The sequence below is a fragment of the Camelus dromedarius genome, chromosome 18, assembly GCF_036321535.1.
Source record: "Camelus dromedarius isolate mCamDro1 chromosome 18, mCamDro1.pat, whole genome shotgun sequence".
NCBI classification, from domain to species: Eukaryota; Metazoa; Chordata; class Mammalia; order Artiodactyla; family Camelidae; genus Camelus; species Camelus dromedarius.
In genome coordinates, this window is record NC_087453.1 from 24,546,315 (window position 1) to 24,571,243 (window position 24,929).

The 24,929-nt window shown below is 37.7% G+C and overlaps 1 protein-coding gene and 1 pseudogene across 4 annotated transcripts in view; both read left to right on the plus strand.

The window, feature by feature from the left end:
* ATRN (attractin) overlaps positions 1–24,929 on the plus strand; it is a 121,968-nt gene that overhangs the window by 14,859 nt on the left and 82,180 nt on the right. For all 4 annotated transcript variants that reach the window (XM_064475845.1, XM_010988268.3, XM_064475844.1 and 1 more), the window contains exons 2-4: positions 18,575–18,658; positions 22,253–22,366; positions 24,600–24,728. In XM_064475845.1, coding sequence (XP_064331915.1) covers positions 18,575–18,658; positions 22,253–22,366; positions 24,600–24,728 — 327 coding nt within the window. The remainder of the gene's footprint in view (positions 1–18,574; positions 18,659–22,252; positions 22,367–24,599; positions 24,729–24,929) is intronic.
* On the plus strand, positions 13,543–14,617 carry LOC105096026 (small ribosomal subunit protein uS12-like; annotated as a pseudogene).

Consider the following 24,929-nt stretch of genomic DNA (forward strand, 5'->3'; position numbering starts at 1 on the left):
TCTCAGTTCCAACTTGCCTTACTTACATGGGCGTAGGCCCCAGTGTCTTCCTTGTGGGAATTTAGACTCACATTTCTAGTTTGTAGAGGCCGACAAGCTCCTGGATCATAGGGAATGACAGCCACTCATAGGGCACATGTCTAGTTGACTAACATTCTAACTGCTCTGGTTTTCATGTGTTTTGTTATCTTTGGTCCTTGGTACTTTCCTTTTTTTTTTTTTTTTTTCAGGTTTAGCTGTACAGTAAAAATGATATTATCATGTATACTGCATTTTCTTCTTGATTTTAATGTAGGCAGATGTATTATTTTTTCCTTAATGGTGAATGCTTTTTCTGTCTTGTTGCAGAAACCTTTCTCCCCCAAGGAATGAAGATATTCTTCTGTATTTTCTGGACATTACATTGCTTTGTCTCTCACATTTAAATCTACAGTCTACCTGCGTGTGTGTGTGTGTGTGTGTGTGTGTTTGTGTATTGTGAAGTAGGAGTCAGGTTTGTTTTATTTTCCTTATATATATTCAGTTATCCCATTTATTTACAAGACCTTTCTTTTACCACTGCTTTGAAGTGTTAATACTGCTTTGTTATAAATCAGATATTTAAATATGTATTATCTGTTTCTAGACTCTCTGTTGTATTCTATTGATCTGTTTATCCTTATGCCAATAATGTAACACTGTCTTAATTAGTATAGCTTTTTATGAAGTCTTCCCGCCTTTTTCATCTTGTTCAGTTCTTCAGGTTTATTTTGGCTACTTTTGGTCCATGGCATTTCTGTATAGCTTTTAGAATCACCTTGTCCATTTTGACCAGAAACACACCTTGAGGATTTGGTGGGAGAAGTACTGAACCTATAGATCAGTTTGGAGAGAATTGACGATCTTTATAATACTGAGTCTTTCAAATAAAAAACATAGTATATACCTTTGTTTATTTAAATCTTCTTTAATTTGTCTCAGTAACATTTTATAATTTTCTGTGTGGAGATCTTTTATATTCCTTTCCAAAGGATTTGATATTTTTGATGCTGCTGTAAACTTTATTTTTTAAAATTTCATTTTCTAACTGTTGCTGTTACAAGGGAATGCAATTGATTTTTTTGTATGTTGGTCTTGTGTCCTGCAACTTTGCTAAGCTCTTTTATTGATTCTAGTAGTTATCTGCAGGTTACTAGTTCTCTGGAGAAGAAACCTCTGCCTTGATCCAGTGGCCCTTCTGTATACTGCCTTATTTCTGTGCTCCTTTTTACAACAAAACAGAATGAACCTTTTTTTTTTTTTTTTTTTTTTTGCCATCTCCCCACTTCCTCGCCTCCAATTTTCTCTTTAACTCATTGTAGTCAGAATCTATGGGAACAGCAACTTCCCAATCCAGTGGTTAATTCTGTCTTTCATCTTACTAAATTTGATAGCATTCCACTGCTGCCTTTTGGGAAACTTTGTCTGGCCTTCTAGGACCCCTAATTTTTCCCCATACTTGAGTTACTTTTCATTTGCAAACTCTTCCTCCCCTTCTGGCCCCTAAAAAATTATAGTGTGCCTTAGGGCACTCTCTCTATATCTGCATTCAGTCCTCTTCTGTATTAACACCTCATATTCAGATGTTCTCCTCCGTCCCAGGACTTTAAATACTATACAGTGGAACCCTTGATTTTTACTCCAAATTTGGTCAGTCCTCAGTTTTCTGAGCACATACATGGCACCACTCAGGCCGAAAACCTAGGTGTTTTCCTCACTTACTCTCTTTTTCTTACTTCTAAGCTATCATCATATCTTGTCTATTTAACCTCTAAAATTTATCTAAGAATCTGCTGATGTTCTTTTTCTTCTCCATTTGTAGATAGGAGCCAGATTGTGTTATGTCTTTGTAGTCTTAAATAACCATAAAGAAAATTTTGAAAAGTATAAGGTGGTATGCCAATAAAAGGTGTCAGATGGCTGGGAGGAGTTGGAGTTAAATGTTAGGATCCTTAAGCTTCTTTTGTTTCTTTATCTTTGCTTCTTGCTTTTTTTTCTTTTTATTACTGCAAATTTACATGGACTATTTGAAAGGGATATGGTTACAAAGGGCTCGTTGGCAGCAGGGTTGGTCTTCGGTTGAATGTCATCCTATTTTGTGCTTATTTTTGCCCCTTGAGAAATTCTGGTATTGGATACACAAGAAAGATTGAGAGCATATACTCGATAGGGGAGAATGTGTGTGGGCTGCTGGATTGGCTCTCCAGGGAGAGAGGGGGACTATGGTATGAATAAAAGCACAGTAGAGATGAGAATGGTTGTGGAGTGTTTGGGGGACAGTGATGGGGACTGGCTTATCAGAGTGAGAGGAAGGATTGATGTTCTCAGTAGAATATCAGAATCAGGAGTTTAGACTTCATTCCATAGTCTGTGCAGAGTCATTGTAAACACTCGACAAGGTGACATTGGTGCTTTAGGAATGTTGTTCTGGCTGTGGGGTGCTTTGTAGACTTTGCGGGCAGCCCTCAGAAGCTGTGATGATAGCCAAGGGCTTTGTCAGTAAGACTGCTATGAATTGCTTTGGTTTTGGGGTAGAGTGTAGCAGTGGGAATGGAGATGAAGAGATGAATCTAAGGAAGCCTTCGATGGCAAGTGTATCATAAGTTGGTCATATATTTGATAAAAAATAGGAAGAAGCTAACAGAGGTCATACCAACATTTTGAGCTCTTTTATCACTTCAGGTGAACTATAGTTGAATGGAAAGAGATATTCCCCCCATAAGATTAATATAATATCTCAAATTATTAGTTAAGGATGTGTCTAGAAACCTAGAAGAAACAAGGGGTCTACACAGAGAAGAGCTGAATATATTGGCATATTTTTTGGCTCCTGGTTTCTTTGCAGGGTTGAGTTTTGTTGGTTCTGGAACTCTAAATTTTTTGCTTTTGTACTGCCCTCTTATGTTCTGAATTTTCATTTTTATTTAAAAAAATATAGTACAATCTTTATATACTGTTTAAGGGAATGCTTTACATAAACAAGTGGACTTCCCTGATTCTTCAACCAAACCAGGCACCCACAGACACCATCTCATCTGAGGGGGCAGAGTTGAGTCAGTGTTCAGATGTCTTTGAATAAAGGCTCTACCTCCAGTTCTTTAGCTTTTGAAATGCTCTTCTCTCCAGACTGTGATGGATACATATAAGAAATTAATCTGCTCATAATAACCTATAGTGAAAAAGAATCTGAAAAAGAATCTATATATCTATGTGTATCTGAAACACTTTGCTGCATACCTGAAACTAACATGACATTATAAATGAACGATACTTCAATTTTTAAAAAATGATTAAAGAAAGAATTTATCCTGGACTTTCCTTACAGTAAAATCTGCTGGTAATAAGAGCTTAAAAAATTTTGTTGTTGTGAAACTTTGCTGGAATTGATGTTACTCATTAGGCAGCAATGTTACATGAGCATCTATGATGTTGTAGGTACTGGAGAAAAAGAAGGGAATGAGGTATGTCTTTGAGAAAATGGTAGTCTACTGGACAATGATTTCTCCATATCAGTATTAGTCAGACCACATGATAATTCTGAACACAGAGATGACATCATTCAGCTCAGTACAGAAAACACTGGGCACAGTTTCCAGAGTTCCAAAGGACATTTAAACTGAGATCTGAAAGGGTAGTTAGGAGTTGAAGTAAGTAAGTGGGAGGAAGGAGGGAGGGAAGAAGGGAAGTTATTTTAGATGAAGTCCGGATGTGCTAAGACTTGGGGACTTACAGGCAGGTAAGTTGAGGGAGGACAGTGACATTCAGTGTTGCAGCAGTGTGGGCTGCTCAGTGTGGGGGGCAGTGGCTTGAGATGGAGCAGGAGAGGTAAGTTGGGCTTGGATTGCCGTGGACCTTGTGGTTGGTGCTAGGGCAAGCAAAGATTTCCAAGCAGGTTTTGACATAATCAGATTGGCCTTTGAGGAAGATGAAAGATATCTCTGTAGAGAACTGGCCAGATCAGGCAGTTGGACTGAGCTATTGCAGGAGAACAAACTTGGAGGAGGAGAATCTGATCTAGGGCATTTGCCTAGGAATAGAAGAGGGACAAAATGGGGATAGAAGAGGGACAAAAATGAGAGTGATTTTGTAGGTTGAATGAATGAGGTGAGGTAAAGGAAGAGTTGAGGAATTTTGAAAAATAGGGTGGATGATGAAAAAATGGTGGAAAAAAAGAAGTAAAAAGAAGTGGATGTAATTAATTACTTTTTTTTTTACATTTCCATAGATATATTTTTATTGAAATATAGTCAGTTTACAATGTTGTGTCAATAATAACTTACATTTTTGATATAGGGAATACTGGTCTGAAACATGGGTCTAGCTTTGTGCTGGAAATACAGATTGGGCAATTGTCAGCATAGAGATGATCGATGAAGCCATAAATGCATATGGGATTATCTTTAGGGGGATAGAACTGGGTCCAGGTCCAGGACAACTCCAAGGACAGAGTTCAGGATTTGAGCAAAGGAAGTGTCCCTTTTATTGAGTCTTTGAAGGTAGATGATTTATTATTTTTTACAAATGTGAGGGACCCATATTACTTTGTGGCAGTTTTAATTATCATTATAGATGGGTAGAGTAGGATATCCTAAACATAAAAGCATAAGCACTCATTTATAATAGTTGTAGATTTATTACTTTTTAAATAATTAGGACAAATGCTTAATCTGTTACATTTTAGGGCTATTATACATTTTCATGATGGACTTTTTTCATTGTATTTTGAGTTTAAGAGTTTAAATTTTTAGATCAAAATTCTCTAAAGATAAAACTTAAGAATATAGAAATACTTTTAGTATTGGTACCAAAAATTCAGCCACTTTAACATCTAGAAATTCCAAGATTGTATATGGAAGATTTGTTCTTAATTTTCAGTATGTATTAGATTCATTTGTGGAGCTTTTAACACCAAAGCAACGCTGGATTCCACCTGATAGTGGTTTGTGTTGGGGCCATATTATTTGTTAGTGTTTTTTAAAGCTCTGTGGGTGATTTTGATGTATATTCCAGTTGAGAACCCTATATCAAGGGTTTGGGCAGGGGCTTTGTTAGTGTATTTTGTTTCTTGATTATATAGTTAATGTCTTTGCTTTGTTTCTTGATTATATAGTTAATGTCTTTGTGGCAGCAAAGGCCAGAATACCAGCAAGTTAGTTGGTCTGTCCACCTCAGTGAGACCACTTGTGTTTTTATGTGAACTTAAATTATGAAGCACAATTCCATAGCAGTTTACCCTGGGCTTAGATTGTTAGAGTACTAGTTAAGTAAAATATGTTATATCCACACAATGGGGTACTGTAAATGGAGTAGCTATAGAAAGGAATGAGGATAATCTATATATCAGCTATATGGTCATCTCAAGAATATATTGTTAAATGGAAAAAGCAAGTAGCAAGACAATGGTATTGTCTGCTACTATTTTTCAAAGGAAGGGGCTCTATAAATATATACACCTTTTTGTTGTGTATATACATAGACCAAACAAAGGAATGATAAACCAAAAACTAATAAAAGTGGTTACTCTAAGGAGAGGAGGGAAGGAGTAGGGTGGAAGAAACAGGTGTAAAACCTAGACTTCTGAATGTACTTTATGGACTAGGTTTTAGAATCATGCAAATGCTTTACCATATTATAAAACAAAAATAAAATAAAATGAGAAAAAAGGCAATTCCAAAAAATTAAATGCAGAATGTAATGGGAACCTAAATGTGTATCAAGTTTGAGGCTGAAGCACATGGAGAATATTCAGGTGACTTTGAAACATAGTAACATGGATGTTTCTAGTGGGATATACTCCCAAGGACAAAGAGCTGCAAAGATGCCATAAACTGTTTTTAGTATTCTGAATTGGTAGTGATATTGGTATTATTATTCTGGAAGTGTGTATCATAAAGTAAAGTAAGAAAATACTTATAAGTATTGAATTGAGGCCCTAGATTTTTTAATGGAAAAGAGATAAAATCAGAGAAGTTGAGTGAAAATGCTAGGATCCTAAATTTGAGTTGGAAATGCCAGTATGAACTCATGATATATTTTTTACTTTTTAAAAATCTATTTCCTACTTCTCTCTACTGAAAAAGCCCAGAAACTAAGCTAGGTAGCATTAAGCTTTTCTGGTGTTAGACTCTGTTCTCTAAATAATAATTCTCACTAAAAAGGAACCTAGGGGACTTTGGAAAAATGGCTTATTTCAGGTTGGAAACAGGAAATCTATGATATGAGCCTGAACATACTTTAATATCACATAACAAGCTACTGGGGCAATTTTTGTTTCTATCAATGGTAGAATAGCTTTTTCTAAGCCAACACTCCAACTGAGAACAGCAAGGCAAGACAACAAGGACTTGAGAACCAGAATTTTGGAGAAAAGGCCATCACAGAGGGAGAGGCCAACTTTTGATGTAGCTTTTTCTGTGGAGTGATTGGCTGATTTGAAACATGTAGCTAAAAGGTTGAGCAGAAGTGGTGGCGGGGAGGCTGATGTTCTAAGCAGAGTTTTTGGTAGTCATGCAGAGTTGGAGTTCAGAATTTGAGTTCAGAGCTTGCAAAGAAAAAAGGGCAGTGGAAAAGAACCCAGACTTTTAGTTGGGAACCCTGAAGAATAGGCTGCACCTTATGCTTAAGGGTGAACTCAAAATAGATCAGCTCTAACAAAAAGCTGGAGCCTGGCTTTCAAATCACCTCAGTCCTTGATTGGATTAAGATCTGTTCCTAGCTTTATTGCTTGCTGGAAGCAAATATAAATCTTCTCTAGAGGAAGATACCATCATCAGCCATCAATTCAGATTATCTATATAGTTTTTACATACTTAGTGATAATACATGATGTATATTTAGTAACTATATATAGTGTACATTTTTAACATGATAAATATTTATAAAACAGTCTGGCATTCAATAAAAAACCCAGAAATATGAAATGTAAGAACTGACTGAAAATCAAGAGCGAAAACAGATAATTGAAAAGACTCATAGGAAGACTTCAAGTACAGATGAAATGTTATATACCCATTTTTCCCAGCTAAGTTCAACTATGAGTCCTGGAACCAATGCAGAAGATAACCAACAGAGAACTCCGAATGGTTCTGGGAAGGTGAGCTGGTTTGGGACCCTAGGACTGAAAGAACAGCATGGGCATAGGGCATCTTGCATCCCCCCTACAGGAGAAGGCCACCTAGATCTCATGTTTCCTGACTCCCTCTGACTTAGCAGCAGAACACAGTCCAGGTAGGCTCACGTCTCCCCTGAATCTACTGAGAGTCCTTCTGAGAACATCATGCAAGTTTGATAGCATTGGCAAGGGGGATCAATTAGGAACCTCCGCTGAGTATGAGTGCTGAGAAGAAGCACACTCCTTCCCCACCTCTCTTGAGACTGTCCTTTTCCACTGAGCAATATCACTGCAGGTGGGCAGAACAGATAGGAGAGAATCAGCTCCAGCAAGTATTCTAGTCTGAGAAACATCTTTGTTATTGAGGGCTTGAGACTCTCCTCCCCAACCCAAAGACACCAAGGTAGGCACTACTGGCAGAAAGGACATAGCTACAAGTGGCCTAGACCAGGAAAGCCTCTTTTGGCTACATGGGCCTGAGCTGCTTCTCCCCTACCCAGAAGACACAGGGACAGATGGGTGGAACTGGCAAGAGGGATCCAGCTATAGTAAGAGGCATAATCTGGGAAGCCTCTGTCTCTGTGAATTCAAGACTTAACATTTTCCACTCAGAGACACTGGAAAACAGAGAGGCGACCTAGGGCCATCACAGCTTTTCTCCACCAAGAGACACCTGACACCTGGCTTGGGGAAACTCCTTTTGACCCCTCAGGCAGCAGGACCAGTGGGAGCCTAGTGGCATCAGGTTAACAAAGCAGGCCAAGTAAGACCACGAAGGCTGTGTAAATCAATCTGCCATTAGAACAGTAGCCCAGAACAGTAGATCAGGATCCGCCTGCTAAAACAAAACAAGGTGATAACCTGCTCAAATGAAAGATGTAATAAAACTCTTATGTTCCGTATGTTAGTGATGTCTAGCATAATAGACAAAATTTTCAAGATACCATAGAAAATCACTCGTCATACCAATGGTAAAGGAAACTGCAACTTGAATCAGAAAAAACAGCAGTCACCAACACAAGATGAATCAGATGTTAGATTTTCTGATAAGGATTTTAATCTAGCTGTTATAAAAATTCTTCAAAATCAATTAAAATCACCTTGAAACATAAAAAACAAATATCAGCAACGAACCAAATAAAATTAATTAGAACCAAATTTAAGATGAAGTTAAAAAGAACCAAATGTCAATTTTAGAATTGAAAAACACAGTAACAACAATAAGAAACTTGCTGGATGGGTTCAACTAGTAGAGTAACAGTAACAGAGGATAGAATCAGGAAACTTGAGAACAAAACAATAGAATTTGCCCAGTCTACACAAAGAGGAAACAGACTAGAAAAAGTGATCTATGGGGCAAAAGATCTAACATTCATATAATTGAAGTTCCAGAAGGAAAGGAGGAAAAGAATGGGGCTGAAAGAGTATTTGAAAGAAATATGGCTGAAAACTGAACATATTTGACAAAAGAACCAAATCTACAGACCCAAGAAACTGTGCAGTTCCATACAGGATAAACCCAAAGAAATCTGCACAAATATGCATCATAATTAAACTCTTGAAATCTAAAGGCATGGGAAACAAGGTTAACATACAGAAGTCAACTGCTTTCCTATGTATCTGCGATGAAGAAGAGGAATTTGAAATTAGAAACAGCCATTTACATTAGCCAAAAGTGAAATTCTTAGGTATAAGTCTAGCAAAATATGTTTAAGAGCTGTATGAGGAAACTTATAAATCTCTGATGAATAAAATCAAAGGAGAACTAAATGAATGGAAGGATGTTGCCTGTTCATGGTTGGGAAGACTCAATGTTGTCAAGATACCAGTTCTTCCCAACTTGGTCTATAAATTCATTGTAATCCCATTCACAGTCTTAGCAAATTATTTTGGTGGATATTGACAAACTGATTCTAAAGTTTACATGGAGAGGCAACTATATGCAAAGGAATCAAACTGGCCTACTCTTATCACTCCATGCCCAAAAGTAAATTCAAAATGGAGTGAAGACTTAAATGTAAGACAGGAAACCATGAAACTTCTAGACTAAAACATAGGCAGTGTGTTATTTGACATTGGTCTTAGTCATTTTCGGGGGATATGTCTCCCTAGGCAAGGAAAACAAGCAGAAATAAACAAATGGGATTACATCAAACTAAAAAGCTTTTGCACAGTGAAGGAAACTCAACAAAACGGTCATCTACTGAATGAGAGAAAGTATTTGCAAATGATATTTTCGACGTGAACTTAAAATCCAAAATATACAAAGAACTCATATGACGCAATATGAAAAGAACAACAGCAACAACAAAAACCTGATTAAAAAATGGGCAGAGGATCTGAATAGGCATTTTTCCAAAGAAAACTTACAAATGGTGAACAAGCAATGAAAAGATGCTTGACATCACTAATTATTAGGAAAATGCAAATCAAAATCACAATATGAAATCACCTGACACCCATCAGAATGGCTCTTTTCAAAAAGGCAACAAATAACAAGTATTGGCAAGGATGTGGAGAAAAGGGAACCCTAATGCACTGTTGGTGGTAAATTGGTGCAGCCACTGTGGAAAACAGTATGAAGGTTCCTCACAAAATTAAAAATAGAACTCCTCTGTGATCCAGCAGTTCCACTCCTGGGTATTTATCCAAAGAAAATGAAAATACCAATTAGAAAAAAATGTGTACACCCCTGTGTTCATTGTAGCATTATTCACAATAGCCAAGATATGGAGTGCCCATCAATAGATGAATGGATAAAGATGTGGTATATGTATACAATGGAATATTACTCAGCTGTAAGAAGAATGAAATCTTGCCATTTGTGACAACATGGGTAGATATTCAGGGTACTATACTAAGTGAAATAAAAGAAAGACAAATACTGTATGATTTTACTTATATGTGGAATCTGAAAAACAAAACAAGTGAACAAACACAGTAAAACAAACAGTTGTAGATACAGAGAACAAACATGGTTGCCAGAGTGGAGGAAGGTAGGGGGAGGAGAGGAATAGGTGAAGGAGATTAAGAGGTGCAGACTTACAGTTGCGAAATAAATGAGTCACAGGTATGAAATGTACAGTGTGGGGAATATAGTCATTAATATGAAGTATCTTTGTATGATGACATAGGGTAGCTAATTGTGATCCGAAGTACCATGTTGTGTAACAGGTCAATTATATTTCAAAAACAAACAAACACACAGAAAAAGAGATCAGATTTGTGATTAGCAGAGGCGAGGGGGATGGAGGGAGGGGGAATTGAATGAAGGTAGTCAAAAGGTACAAACTTCTAGTTATAAGGTCAAGAAGTTCTAGGGATATACAACATGATACGTATAATTAACACCGCTGTATTTTATTTTATTTTTTTTAACATTTTTTATTGATTTATAATCATTTTACAATGTTGTGTCAAATTCCAGTGTTCAGCACAATTTTTCAGTCATTCATGGACATATACACACTCATTGGCACATTTTTTTCTCAGTGAGTTATCATAACATTTTGTGTATATTTCCCTGTGCTATACAGTGTAATCTTGTTTATCTATTCTACAATTTTGAAATCCCAGTCTATCCCTTCCCACCCTCCACCCCCCTGGTAACCACAAGTCTGTATTCTCTGTCTGTGAGTCTATTTCTGTTCTGTATTTATGCTTTGTTTTTGTTTGTTTGTTTGTTTTTGTTTTTGTTTTTTAGATTCCACATATGAGCGATCTCATATGGTATTTTTCTTTCTCTTTCTGGCTTACTTCACTTAGAATGACATTCTCCAGGAGCATCCATGTTGCTGCAAATGGCATTATGTTGTCGGTTTTTATGGCTGAGTAGTATTCCATTGTATAAATATACCACATCTTCTTTATCCAGTCACCTGTTGATGGACATTTAGGCTGTTTCCATGTTTTGGCTATTGTAAATAGTGCTGCTATGAACATTGGGGTGCAGGTGTCATCCTGAAGTAGATTTCCTTCTGGATACAAGCCCAGGAGTGGGATTCCTGGGTCATATGGTAAGTCTATTCCTAGTCTTTTGAGGAATCTCCACACTGTTTTCCATAGTGGCTGCACCAAACTGCATTCCCACCAGCAGATAAACACTGCTGTATTTTATATATGGAAGTTGTTAAGAGGGCAAATCCTAAGTTCTCGTCACAAGGAAGAAAATATTTTTCTGATTCTTTAATTTTGTGTCTGTGTGAGATGATGGATGTTTACTAAATTTATTGTGATTTCATGAAGTATATAAGTCAAATCATTATGTATGCTGTACACCTTAAACTTATACAGTGCAGTATGTCAATTATATCTCAATAAAACAGAAAGAAAACAAAAGATTAAATGAAAAAAAAAAGAGGGAGTCATCACATACTTCAAATGCTGCAGGAAAGTGAAGTAAGAAGTTTACTCTTGTGTACCTTAAAAAAAGAATTCCAAAGGAGGGGTGAGGATTAGACCCCGCTGGAATGGGTTAAGAAGTCAGGAGGTGAGAGTATTGTCAGTGAGAGTAGATAATTCTCAAGAAGAGTTTTGATGCAGAGGTAAGAAAGTAAGCAGTAGCCTGTGAACATGAGAAATAAGTGTGTTTTTTAAGAAGGGAGTCCAACAACTTGTGTTATGTTTATCCAGTAGATAGAAAAAGTGTGGGGTGGGGTTTAGAATTAGATTTCTTCTGGTGATGCCCTTAACTGAGTAAAGTTTAAAGATTATGGGCCCAGGTAGAGGGTGTGACCCTATTCATTGGATCTTGGGGGAAAGCAAAATACCTGCATTTAGTAATGGGAAGAAAATACAGTTCTCTTCTGATCTATTTCTTCTTTTTGCAGCTATTCACTTTGTGTCATTGGGATGCCAGTCACACTTCTAGGGACTGGAAATAATGAACAGAACAGACAAAAATTCTTGTTGTCATGACATTTACATTCCACTGGGGGTAAACAGACATGAAACAAGTGAGATAATCCATTGATCATCGGCTAAAATTGAAGAGAGGGAAGAGGGTTTGGAAAGTTTAAAGATAATAAGGTATAACAGTGAATTGACCAGTGAAATGAAATGATTGATTGTCCTGCAATGCTGGGAACCTACTTGAGATTTGTGTTTATAAATGTGAAGTGACTCCAGTCAGCACAGTGTTGTGTCTCTAGCCTTATTTAGCTGCTTGGTTTCATATACAAAGTAAGTAGAGAGTTGGGTTCAGTCAGGTTTAGGGTTTGCTATGTGTATAAATGCAGCTTATTAAGATGCCATTGAGTGTAAAATGTACCCTTATCTCGTGTATTACTAAGAAATTAAAAACACTGTCTTAAACTGTGACATGCCATTGATTTTACAGTGCATCCTGATTTCTGAGCTGTTAGGAAAAAAATGTTCATCTTGGAGTTGGTGAAATAAGAGTTGGGATGCTTTTGTTGGAAAGAACAGAAAAATCCAAAGTTGGATGGATTTTAACAAGAAGGAGAAAGAACACGGCAGCCTGAATGAAGCTTTCTTCCCTGGCTTTCCTAACTGCAAATGCTCTGCTCTTGAGCCAGCTTGCTATGGAGACCTATAGGAAACTATATGATGTAGATTCTATTAAGATTCTTCTAGACACAGAGAGCTGGTGTGTAGCTGGGCCGGTGTAGCAAGGCGCAAGGACATGAAGCTGCAGGTGTGGAAAGCACGATGTTACACCCATGGAGTGTAGCAGGTCTTCCTGACTCCCGCAGGCCCAGTATATTGCTGAAGAGATTTGTTCTGGAGGCTGCGGGAGTGCTGGTGACCTGAGAACAGGGAAGATTTATACCTTGATGATGGAAGCATAAGAAACATTTGGCAGTTTCTTGAAATTTAGATGTATATGTATACTTTGATCCAGTGATTCCTTTCTTACGTATTTATCCAAGAGAAATGTCTACACATGTCCACACAAAGGCTTGTCCGCGAGTGTTCTTGGCAGTTTTGTTCATAAGAGCCTATAACTATATAATCCAAGTGTCTATCAATAGGACAGTGGATAAACAGTTTGTGGTACACAGTAGAATACTACTCAGCAATAGGAAAAAACAAACTACTGACACACACAATACTCAGAAACATGCTGATCAAAAGAAGTGAGACAGAAGTGTCTCTGTGTGATTTCATTAAATCGGGTTCTATAGAACTGGTCTACAGTAATAGTAACAAGATCAGTGTTGAGAGAGATTAACTGCAAAGAGGTCTAAGGGAACTTTGTAGGGTGACAGAACTGTTTTATGTCTTGTTTGGGGGGGTTGTGTATTTGTATACATTTATCAAAGCTTATCAAATCGTACATTTATTTAGGTTATATTTTATTGTGTGTAAATTACTCCTCATTAAGGTTGATTTAAAAATTTGATTGGAAGGAATCAAGTCAGTATAGCAGTCATTATACTAAATGTGAATAGACTATTGTGTCAGGAAAACTGTCAGACTAGGTTAAGAAAGAAAACCTAGCTTTCTTTCACTCAGGCCTGTGGCGCCGGGAGGATGGGCAAGTGTCGTGGTCTTCATTCTGCCAGGAAGCTCTGCAGCCACCGTAGAGACCAGAAGTGGCGTGATAAACAGTACAAGAAAGCCCATTTGGGCACAGCCCTGAAAGAGGCGCTTCTCACGCTGAGGGAATTGTGCTCGAAAAAGTAGGGGTTGAATGAAGCCAAACAGCCAAATTCTGCCATCAGGAAGTGTGTCAGGGTTCAGCTAATCAAGAATGGCAAAAAGTATCACAGCCTTTGTGCCCAGTGATGGTTGTTCGAATTTTATTGAGGAAAATGGTGAGGTTCTGGTTGCTGGATTTGGTTGCAAAGGTTATGCTGTTGCTGACACCCCTGGAGTCTGCTTTAAAGGTGGTCAGAGTAGCCAGCGTCTCTCTTTTGGCCCTATACAAAGGCAAAAAGGAAAGACCAAGATCATAAGTTTTGACAGAGTGTGGTAGTAATAAATTTTCATATGCAAAAAAAAAAAAGAAACAAAACCTAACTATATCCTGTTTAGAAGAAACAAACTTTTGAAAATTTTATAAAGAAATAAGAAAAATAAAGAGTTGGAGAAATATCCAAGGCCCAGGAAAACAACAAAAAATCAGTATAATAATAGGGTGGAATTTGAGCATCAAACTAGGTTAACAGGTTATTATCACAATAAAGGGCATAATTTATGAAGATGTAATAGTTATAGCTTGTATGGCTAAACAGCTAAATACAGAAAGCAAAAATAAGTGAGAAATGTCATTGATAAAGCAGTCATAGTATGGAATTTCAGTATACATTTCTCAGAATTAGATCTAGTAGATAAAAAAAAAGGTAAGAATATAAAGAAATTGAATAGTGCACCAGTAAACTTAATTATATCTGTGTATATGTAAGTATACATTCCTACAATAGATTGTCTTTTTTTTTTAATGTCCAGAGAAGTTTAGACAAAGTTTATCAATGTTCAAGGTACTTGACCATAAAGAAAATCTTAAGAGATGAGAAAAGTTGAGGTTTCACAGGCCACACTGTCTGGTAATAATACAAGTAAATGAGAAAGAAAGAGTTATGATGACTTCTTCGAAACCTGTCTCCTATGGAGGATTCCTGTATTTCCCTTGTATTCATTTCCATCGTGGAATTACCCTCTGTGTATTCTTGAATGGGGAAATGAGTAATAGCAAGTGGTTAATTCTTTATGTTTCTAGTCTTATATTGTTGAAATGCGTATGTTTCAATTTGATGCCTTTGTGTTACTGCTGGTGAAGTGGACAGAGGAGTTACCAGTGTCCATACCTAGATCACCAGTGACACTGTAAAACTCAACCTGAAATTTTAGTTTCATATTCCTGGCCTTCCTCTTTCAAGTCTCTTTTAAGTTTTCAGTAACCAGTTGTTGGCCACTCAGTAGAATACAGGGACTTTCTAATTAAAAACTGGTAAAACTTAAAAGAAGCAAGAATACCTAATACAGAGGGGATATGGAGAATAGAATATTTTCTTACATTGCTGGTGCAAAAGTGAATTATTACAGCCTTTTGGAAAATAATTTGACAACCTGGTTAACAGTTAAAATTCATGTGCCTTTTGGCCAAGTAATCCTCCTAAGATTCTTTCCTTAGAAATAAAAGCACAAGTAAGACCATATGCAGAGGGATATTTATTTCAGCAGTGTGCATAATGACAGTCGATTGAAAACAGAATGAATGTTAGTAGGAGAAAGACAGAAAAAAAGTGATACCTTGTTGGGTGGAATATTATGCTACATGAAAAAGGATGAAGTAGGCCAACTCCTGATTAGTTGGGGGGATTCCCACAAAGTTTTTGTTGAGTGAAAAAAGGAAGATACAGAAAAGCTTGTATAATAATTAATTTGTGTAACCGACACTGAGTTAAGAGAACCATGCATATACACGGGCTCATGAGTATGAAGAAAAATAATTAAGATTGCCTGTTAGGTGGTTAAATGTTTCTCTTGGTGGGAAGAGGAGGGGGAGTACTTGGGGAGATCATTTTAAAAAGGGAGGGTTGTCCTTTAGTTGACCAAAAAGCCTGTCTGTGATCATATCTATTCATTACCTGTAAAATTATGTAAGTGTGTATGTTTGAAGATACGAAGTAAATATTTAAAATAAGAATGACCTATTTCTTCTCCAAACTTGATACAGACTTGCAAATACCTGAACATGTCCCTGTGAATCTGTAGAAATTGTTAGGGGCAAAACAAGCATGGAAAGCCGCAAGACTGTTTTGAACTAGGAGAGCCTAAAACAAAGAATCAAGGAAGCCCATGGGTATGCGCGAACGTGCACACGCACACTGAAACGATAACCGGTGGGAAGTTTATTTACCATAAAACTGGGCTGGTCTCTGTGGTTGGTTGGTATGGCTCTTCAGGGACCTTGGCATTCCTTTGATTTGTCCTTCTTGATGTTGGCTTGTGTTTTGGCTTATAGCATGATGGCTGTAGTAAAATCCAAATGTAGCAACGTCCAGAGGGAGAAGGATGGTCTCTTTGGATGGATGTCTGTTGTAGGTTGGGTTTCTTGGAAGCATTTGCTAAGATGGAGTTTGAGGTACATCTATAAGAGGAAGGGGCAGGAAGCAGAACTGGGCAAAGGAAGAAGTTGAGCTTCAGTGCAGGCCTGACAAAAGGGGGCTCTGGAGCAGGGATTGCCTGTCAGAGTTGTCCCATGTTAGACTGAAATGCCCAGCCTTTATACCCACTCTGGTGTGGGCTGAACTGGGAAGGGCGTGACCTGAGCAAGGCAGCTCCTGATGAAACTGACAGCTGGGTGCTGACTGTTGACCGCGCTCCCTTCTGCAGCGGCAGCAGATCCTTTCTTGAAAGGGAGATCTAGGTGGTATATCTCCCTGTCTACTGCACTGTCTTTCTTAAGAATGAGAAAATATTTCCTAGAAGCCCTCCATCAGACTTCCCCTCACATCTAAGATTAGATTACATGCTATGACAGAAATAATTACCCTTCATAGCCTTTTTCCACTTCTCTAGTAAAAAGTACTGATTTTTCACTACTCTTGTACTTGGTCATCTGTGATTTCTCAGCCTCCCTATGTATTTAGGTATGTCTAAATCTTGGCTAGTGGGTGAGTTGAATTGTCATGTTTGTCTTTGAGAGAGGGTGAGTGTGCCTTGTTTTCTTTCCTCCTTTCTGCTGGGTAGAATATGGAAATAATAACTGCAGTTATGGATTAGGAGGTGGTAACCACATGTTGAGAATGACAGAGCAACAAGATAGAAGAACATTAATTAGTTCCTGATGATCATAGAAGTACTTTGTGTGCTCTGGGTCGCTTACTTTTGGGCTTTATATCTTGGCTAAGCCATTACTATTTAGGTTTTTCTATCAGTTGCAGCAGAACTTAATCTTAACTGATACAAGTTTCTAACCAGTAAGGGGCATGGGAAACCATGACTGGCTTAGACTAAGTTTTTGGGGGTGGAATGGATGTTGGGGAGTAAGACGTGGAGACGTCTGAATCAGGCAAGTACAACAGACAGAGAATGCAAAGCATTCAAGGGATTTGCCGCGGTTGATAATGGTGATGCACCATGGAATCATACCTGGGTAAGTGGGAAAGGGAAATGTGTAGGTGGTGAGCAATGAACATAAAGAAGTGATAGTTCTGTGGCTTGGAGGTCCCCATGGTGCTGAAGACTCATTCGAAGGGGGAACTAGGCTAAGTAAATGAACAGGAGACAGCAGAGATGGTAGTCAGAGTGTAGGTCTGGAGATTTTGGTGATAGAGCTGTTATTGCTAACAGCAGCATTCAAAAGAGTGGGTGACTAAAGTGGGATAGGGGAAAGGTTGTTAATGGTAAAGTTAACAAGTGGAGAGGCTAGGTTTTGGATGGAGCATCTTGGATGTTGATATGGTTGAATGGAAGTCAGTGAGCTTGATGCTAGTATCTTGAGCTGATGAAGAGGAGTAACAGGGATGTCAGTAGATAACTTAGAAAATAAGGGAGGCAGATCCAGGAGAGAGCAACTTTTTCAGAAAGGCTGACATTGTTGATGGAATAGGGAGGAAAAATGATCTGGAAACAGCAGTGAAAAAGGAAATAACATCCTTCTCAAATATTAAAAATTTCTGTGTGTAGCAAAAGATACTAGACACAAAGTATAAAGAGAAAAAAATTAAACTGAAAAGATATAGTACGTTTACCATACAAATGGAAGCTCCTTAATATAAAAAGAGCTTCTGAAGATTAATTTGAGGAAGACAGCTTGGTAGCAAATTGGGCAAAGAATATGGAATCCTAATTTACAAAGGAGGAAATGCAGATGATCAAAACATTGAGAAGATATTCAAACATTAGGGTTGGTACCAACCAGTAGAAATACTAATGAGATGCTAAGATGTGCCTATCAAATTGGCAAGACCTAAAAATGTTGATAAACTCCAGGCTTGGCACCCATGTGGGAAGACAGGTGCTGATGGACACTGCTATGGAGCGTGGTAGATTGCCCGTTCAAAAGAAGCAGCTAAATGGCTACGATGCGTCTGTTGTGTGTTGAGGCTTGATGTGCTTGCCCATCATGATTACACTGGCCCCAGTGTAATTTATTGTAATAACACACTTTTTCTGTGACAGTAACTGTGTGGCCTTATTTTTTAAAAACCAACTCATAAGTAACTTCTTGTGGACTTTTTTTAATGGTACAAAGTACGATTTTCCTATCTCAGCTAGAAAGATTTAGATGTTTTTGTTCATTCCTGTTGGTTTTAATATGTTTGTATCCCCTTTTTCTTAAGTGTATGGCAAGAATTTGTTTCATCCAGGTTTGTATAATCTGAGTGTAACCATCCAGTCATTTTCTTCTGGTCATGGTATATATCAACGTACCTGCTATGCCTAACTTGGTTGTATTGAGAATTAACGTGTGAAAATTCTGATGGACTTACATTTTAACTGTTTTGTTTGTTTTTTGTTTTTGAATTGCAGACTAACTGGATCTTCTGGGTTTATAACAGATGGACCTGGAAATTATAAATATAAAACGAAGTGCACATGGCTCATTGAAGGACAGTAAGTAGTAATGGCTAATTTAGTTTCTTTCTTCAGGATAGCACTCATTGTGAAATTACTTTTCCAATAAGTAAAATTAATAATCTGTAGCATGAAGTACTTAAAATATTTTTATTTGATAATCTTTTCTTTGACAGGTGAATTTGATTTCCTTATTTTTCTTAACCTTCAGAGTTAATTAAAAAAAAACAACTCTTGCATTGATTTTGTGCTGCAAATGAATTGCACATACCAGAAATTTGTATATTTTCAATTGCAATAGTTAAAAAAAACTGTTGAGTATTTTAAATGGTTTGCTTAAAGCATTAGAAAACTACAATATTGTGTCGTCTTTCTACATACCTAGTTTTACTGTGGACAAGAAAATCAGAGTAACTGTTACTGCTCCTCGTCTGGTCCCCCTGTGTTCCTCCAGCCAGTGCCTTCTTTCTTCTTTCCCTTCACGGCAAGCCTTTGAAGCAGTCTTCTCAAATATTTTGGTCTCAGAACTTGCTTTCATTCTTAAATTTTGAGAATTCCAAATAACCTTTGCTTATGTGGGTTATATCTGCGTTTACCAAGTTAGAAACTAAAGCTAAGAGATACTATTTTTAATTCGCTTAAGAGGAATGATAATAAACCCACTGTGTTAGCACAAATGACATATTTTTAAGAAAACAACAACCCTATATTTAAAAAAATTAGAGGAATGGCAGGCATTGTCTTACATTTTCGTAAGTGTCTTTTTTTTGTCTAACTTCATAGAGGACAGCTGGATTATCATATTTTCTTTTGCATTCACTTTGTTATATTTTATTATGGTTGAGGTATGTGAAGAAAACTAGGCTTCACTTGAATATGTAGTAGGGAAGGGAGGAGCTTTTAATAGCCCTTTTAAATAATTGTGGATAATCTTCTTTGATACTACACCAAAACTGGACAGGTGGTAATTTCTTAAAACTAAATGGCAATGTGGAATCTGAAACAATGTTAATGAACTTTTAGAACTTGTTAAATTAAAATTGATTTTCTTGTAGTTTGAATGAGTCTTTAACTCATGCATAAATTTGTAACATTTGGAAAATACTGGTTCACTGAATTATGCAAGTCATCCAGATATTGATATATTATTTCATTATATGATATTTAAAACATCACATTGGTTAAAATCACCATGAATCTCATGAGAAAGTTTTAAGCATTGGGAAGTTGTGTCTGGGTGGCAGATAGAAATTTTCTAAAACTCTAATTATTGCTTAAAAGCTTATATTTTCCTGGGCAATAAATACTGTCAGTTGTTTTCTTTGAAGTGACAGGCTTGCTTTGTTCATTTTCAAGACAATATCTGCTAAATATCCAAATATCCAGTCTAAATAACCATAACTTTTACCTCTTGGATCCCCCAGAGGGGCCTCAGGGACATTGCACCATGCAGACTGTGCTTTGAGAACTGATGCTGTGTTGTTGTTGTTTTTTTTTTTTTTTTTTTTTTTAACATTTTTTATTGATTTATAATCATTTTACAATGTTGTGTCAAATTCCAGTGTTCAGCACAATTTTTCAGTTATTCATGGACATATACACACTCATTGTCACATTTTTTTCTCTGTGAGTTATCATAACATTTTGTGTATATTTCCCTGTGCTATACAGTGTAGTCTCTTCTACAATTTTGAAATTCCAGTCTATCCCTTCCCACCCTCCACCCCCCTGGTAAGCACAAGTCTGTATTCTCTGTCTGTGAGTCTATTTCTGTCCTTTATTTACGCTTTGTTTTTGTTTGTTTGTTTGTTTTTGTTTTTGTTTTTTAGATTCCACATATGAGCGATCTCATATGGTATTTTTCTTTCTCTTTCTGGCTTACTTCACTTAGAATGACATTCTCCAGGAGCATCCATGTTGCTGCAAATGGCATTATGTTGTCTGTTTTTATGGCTGTGTTTGCCCGCCCTTTCGCTTCCTCCTGTTTGTCCGCCCTTTCCCTTCCTCCCACTGCCCTCCGATCTGATGTCCTGCTCCGCTGTGGCTCTGCATGTGCTCCCAAGTGGTTGCTCATCTCAGCCTAAGCAAAAAACTTCAGTTCTTCCATTTCCTTATCCCCATATTCAACCTGTCTCTAAGTTTTATCAGTTTTTTCTCTGCAGTATCTCCTCAATCCTTTTCATCTTCATCTCTGTAGTTATCGTAAGAACCACCAACCATCCTCTCTTTCCTGGCCACTGTGATAGCCTTGAAATTGGCCTCTGATTTTTACCTTTGCCCTTTGCCCACCTCTCACTTCTTATCTTGTGTGGTTCCTTCTGTTTGCTGTGTTTCGGACATGCTGATTTTCTTCACGTGGCTTGGGCACATCAACTTCTTTCTCTCTAAGACTTTAGGACTGTTGTTTCCTCTGCCTGAAACATTGTTCCCCAGGCTTTTCATATGGCTTCTCTCTCATCATTCTGATCTCCTCCGAAGCTATCTGGGGTATCTCCCCACTTCCTGTTGTTATAGTACATCACATTCCTTTAATTTTTTCCAGTACTCATCACCATGTGAGTTAACTTGTTTATGTACTTACTTAGTTGTTTGGTTAGAGATGTTAGTTAGACAGATAAGTGTGAGGTAGGTGAAAGGTCCATATAGCTGGAGACATATAGTTAGGAGTATAAATGGTGGTGATATTACCAAGGGCTTTTTGAGTGGAGTGTTTGGGCTAAAGCTAGGTTAAAGAGTGAAGGGGTGGGTGGGATATGAGGAAATAGAAAAAGCAAAGCCTTCAGTGGAGTCTCACTCTATTCGGAGGAGAAATGGATGAGTTGGGTAATAACTGGAAGGAGAGTTGGGATTTAGAGTTTTTTATGTTTTGTTGTTTTTCTTGAAATATGTGATGCTTAAAGAGATTTAAATGTGGTTGTGGAAGTTTCAGATGAGAGGGAAATGTTAAATATTTGACAGATGGAAGGAGAAAGTAGGTGGGTGTATCTATTTTGGAAAATGGGATTTGAGAAGTTTTTGTCTTGGTGCTGAGCATAAGCAGGGAGATGGGACTGGGAGGTTTGAAATAGTAACCGAGAGTTAGTAGTAGAACTGCTGGCAGAATCGAAGTGCCATTTGAAGTCAGCGAGCAGTGACAAATCCTGGAACCAGCCTACCCAGTGGTGTGACTTTCTCCAGTATGACTTAGTTTTCTTTGGATTCAGCCTAAGTCAAAGCAGATAACTGGTTTCCTCTAGACCAGGGCTTTTTCTAAGGAGTTCCATGAAAAGGCAGAGGGGCAGGTGAGTTTAGAGGATTGGCAGGTGTGTTTGTGAAATGATGTATGTATTTCATAGTATGGAATCTCAGGTTGAATAAGGAAGGAAGTGTGGAAAGGCTAATGGTTTGGTAAAGAATGGCCAGTGTATAGACTGTAAGGCCCAAAGCTGTACAGACCATGTCTGTCTGGTTTACCATTGTGTTTTGTGGTCTCTTGCACATAGTAGGTACCGAGGAAATCTTTGACAAATGAAAGAATACTGATTATGTACTATTGATTTCTTCTATCTCTGTAAATTTTTTAAAAATCTGTCTGGTTTTCCTCAGATGTTGATAGTGATGATTATTAAAATTTACTTTTTCTTTTCTTTTCAGGCCAAATAGAATAATGAGACTTCGTTTCAATCATTTTGCTACAGAATGTAGTTGGGACCATTTATACGTTTATGATGGGGACTCAATTTATGCACCCCTAGTTGCTGCCTTTAGGTAAGCTCAGTCATATAAGTACTGGTTAATCATCATTTGATTTCTGAATTCAGTTGTGTCTCCTAGACTGCATTCTTACTAGATTCGCCTCTGTTATCACTTAGTACGTTTACTTCATGGAAAAAGTACTCTTTCTGGAGTCCTGTCACTTGTGTGCTAGTCCTAGCTCCATCCCCAGGCTCCTACCCCTGTTTTTAAGGATCTGGCTTACCTTCCACATCTGCCTGCCTTTGAGTGTATAATTTTGCAAGAAGACAGATGTGTCAAACCAAGGATTACTAGTAAACTTAAATAGCGTAGTTGGCAAAGTCAGGTTCTGCCCCAGGTGTGTTCAGAGAGCCCATAGTCAGTTACGGGCAGTCTGACAGTTACGTTGAATTAAGACAATATGTTTAGTTCAGCAATTTTCAAAAGTGGTTCTAAACAGTGGTACTCAGTGTTTAAAATATAAGATTATGAAGAACCCCAGGGCAAGCAGTTCTTGATTTTCTCAAGTTGAACAACTGGCTGCAACCTAAGCTAAGCCTCCGTTTATTTAGCTTCCCAGGGGCAGGGGACGGGGAAGCGGGAGGTGGCTCAGGGTGACAGTTGAACGGCCTGCCTGCTGCATCATTTTCTCACCCACACGCTTTCCATTGCCTTGCACACTGGGTTGAGTCTGTGTTTGTATTCATTTATTCTGTAAATGTTTATTTTTGTCATAAACCAGTTGTTTTATTCTCACACTGGGGAAAAGCAGCACATTCTAAAGCTGTCACGATTCCAAGTTTTTGAAGTGAAAAGAAGCAAACGCCTGAGTCTCTCTGACAGCAGGGAAGCTGGTCCCTTTTCTCCAGCAGCGAGGTCATCTAGTGCAGATAGCCCTCCCGTCATCCTTTCTCCCTCCACCCATTCTGCCATTCATTCTACACATTAGCCTATGGTTGGGCAAAATCATCTAACATAAAGCCTATTTTATAATTAATGTTGACTATCTCATGTAATTTGTTGAGTACTGTACTGAAAGTGAAAAACACAGTGGTTGTCTGGGTACAGAGTGATTAGAAGGGCATTGTTTACCCTTGTGAGTGTGTGACCGACTGGGAGCCGCAGTTCTCTGCTGCTGCCCAGCATCCCAGGAGAGTATCCTACAGCCTGTCACTAGCCTGGGAAAGGCTCAAAATTCAAAATAAGTATGGTTTCTGCTGAATGCATGTCACTTTTGCGCCACTGTACAGTTGAAAAACTAAGTATAACTATCATAAGTCGAGGACCATCTGTAATAGATGAGCTGTTTCTTCATTAGGTGGGGTTGTGTGTCTGGAACAGTGTGCAGGGCCTGGTAAGGATTTAGGCTTTTATTGAATGAAATGGTGGTAGTGAATCAGTCATTGGGTAAAAAGACATGAGCTTATGAAGAAAAGCAAAAGAGGCAAGTAAACATGGGAAAAATGATTAACCTCAGGAGTAGAAAAGAAACTTAAAACCACAGTTTGAAAAATCATTCACCCATTAAATTAGGAAAGCTAAAATAGAACTGGTAACCCTTGTTGGCAGGGAGAGGTGGGATGGACCCTTTCATTCTCTATTGATGGGATTTCAAGTCAGCATGTCTCTTCTAGAAAGCAAGTTGGCATATGGATTAAGACCATCTTTTAGACCCTTTGATCTGGTAATTCTTTCTCATTCCTGGCACCCAAAGTTACTACTGTCAGCTGAGCTCTGAATGATGTTCTAAAAGTTTGGAGGGAGCTTTTAGTGATATAGAAATGCTTATGGTGTATTACTTGTAAAATATTGTAAGACATAATATGGTATCAGTTAGACAAAGAAAATACATCAGAATACTAATAGTGTTGGGGTGATGGATGTTTGTATATCAAACTTTTATTTCTATTTTTACTTTTTATGTCTTTCAGTGATACGTATATGGTATCTATTACTCATAAAGTTTGTTACTTTCTGTGATTGTGGAAGTTTACTCATTTTTTCAGAGGAGGATTATAAAAAGTTTATTAAAAAAAAGAAGAATAGGGTCATTGATTTCAATCTCATTCGAAATACAACCCAGAATAGAGGAGAGCCTAGCAAAACATTCAGATCTGTTCCTGTGCGTTTATCATGGGAATTTGCCCCTATTCTTAGAAGTGGTTTTTTAATTTATAAGGAAGAATTCCAGTTGAATTTGTGTCTGCCACCATGTGATGTGTCTGTGATGGTGCTTCCCTTTATAAGAAATGTGTTTTCATTACAGTGGCCTCATTGTCCCTGAGAGAGACGGCAACGAGACTGTCCCTGAAGTCGTTGCCACATCAGGTTATGCCCTGCTGCATTTTTTTAGTGATGCTGCTTATAATTTGACTGGATTTAATATCACTTACAAGTAAGATATTTAACTCTAATATTTGTGATTTTTTTTCCAGTAGACTGTATACTGTGTTTTAACAACAGTAATGACTAACCTATATTGAGGGTTTACAGTGCACCAGGCACTATGCTAAGCAGTTTGCATGCATTTTCTAATTTTCTTTTAAAAACTCAGGTACAGGCACTGGTTTCCTGCTTCTTTTATAATTGAGGACAC